General features: G+C 35.4%; 1 protein-coding gene across 1 annotated transcript; it reads left to right on the forward strand.

The window, feature by feature from the left end:
• The first annotated feature begins 874 nt into the window (after nucleotides 1-874).
• LOC108486708 (nuclear pore complex protein NUP1) lies at nucleotides 875-7,451 on the forward strand. Its single transcript, XM_017790902.2, has 8 exons — nucleotides 875-1,318; nucleotides 1,496-1,557; nucleotides 1,690-1,844; nucleotides 2,132-2,339; nucleotides 4,315-4,626; nucleotides 4,720-4,806; nucleotides 5,540-6,211; nucleotides 6,824-7,451. Exons 1-8 carry the CDS (start codon nucleotides 1,036-1,038, stop codon nucleotides 7,268-7,270), a joined length of 2,226 nt encoding a protein of 741 aa, XP_017646391.1. The 5' UTR covers nucleotides 875-1,035; the 3' UTR covers nucleotides 7,271-7,451.

A 7,451-nucleotide genomic window follows, 5' to 3' on the forward strand; every position in this document is an offset into this window, starting at 1 on the left:
TGAGTGACTCACCCACAATATACCAATTTTTCTAAAAAAGAATAAAGCAAGTTTACCATTTGGCCTAGGGGCTTTAGTTGGATTAAACATCAAGTACCAACTTCACCTCTCCTTTTTTATGAAAGGAGCGTCAATTTGCTACTTTTAATCCGTCGTCTCTTTAGTTGTAACTTGTCAAGATACTCTTTAATTTTCTCTCCCTTTTCCCCATCTTTGATTAATAAATCCTTTTAAAATATTCAACAAATGTTCCTTACTACTTCATGCTCCTCAATCACTTACTTTTTCTCTCTCAAAACAATCTTTTCTAGCTCTCCTTTTATTAACCAATAAATGGAAATATTTGGTGTTTCTTCCCCTTGCACTACTAGCCAATTAATTTTGTGATTTTGGAACAACAAAATATTAAGTACTTTTTCTAGTTCCCATCTTACAGTTATTTCCTTTTCTATCGTGTTAGGCTTCCTTATATTTTGTTGTAAAAAAAAATTGTTCTTTTTCTAGTACACATTTCCTCTCTTCCAAGTTACCAAACATTTCTTTATTCCAAAATTTCAAGGCTTGATTTGATAATTTTATTTTTAACTTGAGAACAAAGGAGAAACTAGGATCAAAATAACAAAAGTTATAAATGCTAAGGACTAAACTTATTATTATGTTAATTTTGCCAAAAAAAGTAGTTTATCCAATATTAAGTAAAATATAAATTAATGAAATAGTTTGCATGTAATTATTGAATCTGTAATTTAGATGTGATTTATGAAAAGAAAAATCATTAAATAAAAATATATGAAACTAATTGGTTAATTTTTTATTTTACATATGGCATGTCCCCATTGGTTGTAGACAGTGGCCCCACAATTTAAGGAGAAAAAATAAAAACAAATGTACTGTAGCTAAAAACTAAAAACAAAAAAGTGACCAAAAGAAAATAAAAGCGCGCTTAGTAGTAAACACAGACACAGTGACTCAGTGAGTTCGTGCGTGATTGCGCGTGAGGGACGAAGAGAGAGACAAACTGATAAGACAACTAGAATGGAAAAAACCACCGAAACGACGCCGTCCTACTCATTGCAAGATCAGGCTACGACAGAGCTCGGCGCCGGCGGGAAACTAAGGAGGCAACAGCCACGTCGACCACCTACCACACCCTACGCCCGTCCTCAGCAGAACCAATGCTTACGCGGTCGCTTACTCTCCAAACTCGTCGATCCGGCTTGCCGTCTCATAGCCAGCGGCGCCTCTAGAATCCTCCCCTCTCTCTTCTTGAAACCCCTCAACAACGATTCTCTCCCGCCGCCAGAACCTCAAGCTCATGGTCAGTTATATATATTTGAATAAAACATCTCTTTTAAAACTTATTCTCTTCTTGGGATTAATTTGGGTTCTTTAGGGTTTTAGAGCGACTTAACTTTAGGTAAAAGGAGATGGAGATTAATTAAATCTTGAATTGCTGTTATTTGTTGTTGAAGTTTGTCAGTTCTGTTGGAAACAGGTGAGTTGGACGAAGATATAGAAGAACATACTAATGAAGAAGATCAAAGTTGTTATTCAACTGTAAGGGTTTCTATTTTCGCTATAAATTTTGTAAAATCACATTGCACTTGCTCTATTTAAGCGGAAATTTGTTAATTTTTAGCTTTTCTTGATGGCGTGGTTTGAATAAGTATATTTGCATTCCTTTCCTAGTTTGTAGTGTCCGAAACAGCTGGTACTATTGGGACAACTGATGGACCAAAGGCTGGTTCTGGCATTGCTGAACATAGAAAAGGCAACCAGGGTGACATTAGAGACGATGGGCTTTCAGAAATTGAGAAGCTAATGAAGGGGAAAACATTTTCGAGGTAACTAGTTTTTTGTTGTTTTAAATTTCACATTCTCTGTGTTGTTCTTAAATTTTAAACTTGATTGTTTCTGCCAAGAATTACTGGTTTTGTCAGAACATCATTTATAGCCATATCCCAATTCCCAGCCATTATGCATGGGCTTGGTTTTGATGAATTAATGATCTGTTCATGCTCTTCTATGCTCACATTTCATATATCCATGTTTGTATTTATCTTTCAGGGTGATCATTTAGTTAACTCAAAGAGTTAATTATCTAATATGAGTTTTAACATTCTATACCCAGGGATGAAATCAATCGTCTGATAGGGATTATAAATTCAAAGGCTGTTGATGTTCCTCAAGTTGACCAAGAAGATAGGAATTTAACCCTATCTACTGGAGGTGACAAGGGACCTATAGTTTCTCAAAACCTGAGAAGGCCGACTGAAGAAAAAAAGGATGATCTGAATATAACTACAAGGGATTTGGCAACCCCACTTTCGAAGCCAACTGTGAGTGAAAATCACTTTAATGAACTTGTATTTTGGATTAATGATATGCACATGGATAGGGAGGTTGAATCTTGTGTCATATGTTACTTTCTAGATATGCTGTGATGTTTGTGCAAAAATGAGGAAAAAGTATTCCACTTGTATGTTAGACTTTAATAACACTATGCTGTCTCGAATCCTTATATTCCTTGAAGCATTCATCTGTTACACACATCATATGGATATGGTATGGTGGTGCAACCCTCTAGATATATGGAAAACCTTTTAGAAAGAATTAACATGTCCACACCACATTTTGATACGAGTAACATAGCTTGTAGAAACCCACAAATTTTATTTTTAAATTCAATTATTTGAACTTGTAACTATCATAACAATGTAATTTAATCTTTTAATGAAATTGATGTCGGACATGGAAGAGAATTGCTTCAAATTAAGGTAATCTTTTTATATGGTGGGTAAGCACTTCTAACTTTAGGGGGGACTGGATAGAGGGTATGGTTTAGAAAAGAAAATACTTAATTTAGGGATCAAAAGAAAGCAACAAAGAAGAAAAAAAGGTATAGATATTTGTGCTGATTTGTGTGGTGAACAGTACCCTAAACAGTGATTGGAGTTGAAGCTTGGGGTTGCTTTTGTGAGGGTTCAGTTAGAGTTTGATAGGTGGCCATTCTAGGGTTTCAATAAAACTATCTAGGGCTGGTGTTATTTTTAAACAATGCTGCAAAGCTGAAGAAGATAAAATATCTAGCCTTCTCACCAATGCTCAAATACTTCACACTTTGGCTAGAAATTCCTTCATACAAATTTAGAAGAGAGAATAAGAGCTGTTAAATTCTCAAAATTTTGTTTATTAACTTTAAGAGGTTAGATACTTGGGTGCCTATTTCTGGACATCTAACAATCGTACTCACTCAAGGAGTAAAAAGATGCATTAGAATGTACCCTATAATTAGAAGTAGTTATAGATATACTTTTGAAGTTAATAATTCAATCAAAGATTTAAGTAACAAACTTTTGAATAGACTTGTGACATATAACTAAATGCTTTTGTGGAAGCTTTTGACATACCAAAAGTAGATATAAATAACGGCTAGCCAGTGTTAGTGTGTTACTAAGCTGTTTGCCTTAGTACCAGACAACAAAAGCACTTCAGACCTTTTCTGACGAGGTGCATTTGGTTAGGTACTAAGTTGGTGCACCTAGGTGGGCTTTTTCAGAAGGCAGTAGGTGCAAAAAAAGAAAAAAAGCATGCCTAACTGAAGTTCTTTATAATTTCTATTTTTTCATGAATTGTACCTTCAATAAATAAATAAGAAACAGGAAATATGAGACTGAACTTCTCAATTTTGTGTATTTAACAGCAAACGTGGACTTGAAAGAAATCTTTCATACTGCCCAACAAAAGAACAAAGACATCTAAGGAAATCATGCATATTGACCAATAAATGACTAGGAAAAAATTGCATGTTTTGTAGGATAAACCAGGCAAAGTTTAGTGTTTATTATCAGAAATGTAACACTAAGCTTATCTTTCGTATATATACACACATACAAAGCACACAAGCATATATATATATAATGTATTTTCACTCTAGCTTGTGTTACTTTTGCTTCTTGTACCTCAAGCACTGTAAGAGTTATAGTGCCTAGAGTGTGCCTTCTGCCCATGACAACATTGGGTTAGGCTCTTGAAAGTAAATTAAATGAATTACTACAGCTGTTGGGTTGGTTGGGAAGAGGAAGGTTGGCTAGGATGAGCCTTATGGGAGTTCCCATGGATAGAAGTTTATTGGTATGTCTAATCTTTGTGTATGTGTGTTTCATAACACACGAATGCATGAACAAAGTTGCATCTTTTCTCATGTCCATCATATATCAATGTAGCTGTACTGTTAGGTACAATGGAATCCGATGTACTTGTCCTCATATCTTTTCTGTTCTGTGTTTATTTAAATTCTATGAAATATTGCAGCTCCTAAATGATACTGCACCTTCACCAATTGAAATTGCAAAAGCATACATGGCAAACCGGACATCAGAATCAAACCTAGGTTCTAAGAGTATTATATCAAAAGATGAAAGACCAACAATGCTTGCTGGCGATTTTGCATCAGAACCATTTGTTCCATTTGCTTCACCGAAGCCATCCACATGTTGGCCAGGTTCCATGGTACATGATCAACGTAGTTATCGAACTCCACAAAGTCAAAGAGGTAGATTTGGACTTCATAACATTCCAAGAACCCCTTACTCCAGAACCATCTATTCAAAATCTAAATCCAAGGTTTGGACTTTTAAAATTTTGTTTGTATTCTGTTGTGATTTACATCTGATGCTCGCTAGAGATTTATTTTTCTTGTTACTTACATTTAATCAGATGGCTCATGTACGAGGCAAGGGTGATGCTTTCCTGAATGGTTCATTCTCTCCTTTAATGCAATCACAAACTCCTGCATATGGGCAGGTAATTTTTCATGATTAGCGGTTTTGTGGGTACACCTGATTATACTTCTAGTATATATGTACACATACAATAATACATATTATTTTACCAGTATACCCTCTACACATATGCACGCATAATTTCTCTCATCTTAATATAAAATTTTAAAATGATATGGATAATATTGTAAACATGCATACTTATTTTTTATCTTTCTCATTTTCTCTCATCTTATTTTACCAATTTGTAATGATTTTGATGTTATGCATCAAGGTGGAAAATAGTCATATTTCTTATTTTCTTGCCTTTCGATTTTCTTTCCTATCAATCACACTCAAAATTTATTCTCTTTTCACTTTTCACCCAAATTGTTTCACTTTTCCACTCTATCAAGTATACCCTTAAGCTTTGCGTAATAGCAATGATGGAAATGAGTAAAGATGGACAAGTGTTTAGTCCAATGGTTAAGCAAGCTACATACTAGAAAGTGGTTATGAAATCTAATTATTAGATTTCGTACTAAGCAAAGCCTTGGGGGAAAAATGTGCACCTGGGTTGGACATAGCCCAATTTGTGTGTTTATGTGTTTGCTATCCCAAACCTGGATAGATATGAAAGCTGAATGAGGGAATATTTATCATGGTCTAGCAGCTCATGCATATTTGCAACTTACGTTTTGATGAATTGAACTCTTATCATCATTACATCTATTTGACTCGAGTCATTTGTTTATTGTTTGAACGTAAAATTGAAGTTGAGGAGCAACATGGTGGATAAAGGCTATGGATCTGTGGGACCCATTTGCAGGATTCGTCATAAGGGCACTGCAGAAATTCCATCCAGAGGATCTATTTATTCTTATTCATCATTAAATGATCCTTTTCCAGTGGGAAATTCCAATGTTTCCAAAGGTCAATTTTCTTCAATCAAGAAGAATTTGGAGCAAGGAGGCGCCAGTAGCTCCTCAGATATTCAATCATTAGATGGTAATAGGAGCTCTAAAATGGGTATCTCACCTGTTCATCCTCATTCCAGTCAGATGGCTAGGACAATATTGGAGCATCTTGAGCGAACTCTAGTGACTCCTAAGAAGAAGTCTGAGGAGTTAAAGATAGCCACTTCATGGAAAAAATCTGAGTCTTCGGATGTTAATGCTGCCGTTTCAGCGGAGCACAACGATTTGCCAAATTTAGGACTTGATTCTTCCAAAAGCAGGGATAAATTGAACAACAGAAGCTCTGCTCCATGGAATGATAACTCAATTTCTGTCACTTCTCCAGAAAGTACCATTGAGGCTAAGAATGTGAAGAAAACTTGTGCTTCCGATTTAAAAGTTGATAGTACTGTTACAATGTTTGGCAATAATGCAGGGTCTTTACTAGATTGTGGAAAAACTCAGGATTCTCAAATGAAGACTGCACACAAGGTATTTCATTCATCCTTTTATTATTATTCTGTGACCATGCGTGATCTTATTAGGTCTTATACTTTACTAATGGCCCATTCTCATTCCATACAGCTAATCATTTTGCTAAGCACTTTCCTAGTAAGTATAAACTATAATTAGAAGCATCGAAGTTTACAGGCTCTCTGTATCTTTTAAGAGGAAATTTAACCTTTCTTCCCCTAATATTTCTTGGAGATACCATATAGAAAATAATACATATCTTTTATCAACAAATGCAATATGGTACATATACCAACTCCAATTTCTACCATTTTGTTGTCCCAACATGGAAAGTGAGAATATAATTTTTTCTGTCTATTTTTTCGTCTCTCATACTGAGTTTACTTGATAGTAATCTTTTTCAGCCTCTCATACGAAGTACATTATGTGATAAGATATACTATCAGTTTTTTCTCGCTCAAATCAACTCTGAAATTTGGTTGGGGTCATGAATCTGGTAATCATAATATGATGCAGGAGCAATATTAATAACTTACTCTGCGTCTCACTTGCCAATTTGCTTAGGTCTATTAATTACTTGGAACTTTTGGTTGCATCAAAGAATGCCATACTAATCAATTTATTTGACAGGATCTCCCAAAGTTCACCGGTGCTGCAGTGTCTGAGGCACCATGTGAGGGTTTGCTAAAGCCTTCATCTAATTCTTCGGGAAATAAACCAGTTTTGGCTTCAATTTCTGTGACCAAGCCTGAGCAAAGGTGGATGTTTACTTCAGATAATAGCACGGGATTCACATTCCCTGTTTCTGCATCTTCTGGTGTGTCTTCTGAGCCTCCAACACCAACCATCATGCCATTTCTATCAGGTAGCAGTCAGCATCAACCCAAAGAGGAACTAACAGAACCTTCATATAGTTTTGGGTTGAACAGATCTTCTCCTGCCCTCGTTTTTTCATTCCCTTCAACAAGCAGTGCCCCCAACCATGTTGATGCTTCGGATATTAGCTTCAACTTCGGATCGGATAGGTCATCAAGATTATGTTTCAGTCCAATTGGAAAAAATACCATATGCCACTGACACACAAATAGATATTTTTAATTTTCCTTTTTGGGTCCTGGGAGAGTTTAGCAAGTTGGAGTTTGATGATGAGAATCTCAATTGGTTATATGCTTTTATTATAGGAGAAAGCAAAAGCTGAAACATGGATTCAGTTAAATTTAGAACTTAGTTATTATTATTATTTGGTTATTACTTAAAA

Source organism: Gossypium arboreum, chromosome 6, assembly GCF_025698485.1.
Source record: "Gossypium arboreum isolate Shixiya-1 chromosome 6, ASM2569848v2, whole genome shotgun sequence".
Lineage (NCBI taxonomy): Eukaryota > Viridiplantae > Streptophyta > Magnoliopsida > Malvales > Malvaceae > Gossypium > Gossypium arboreum.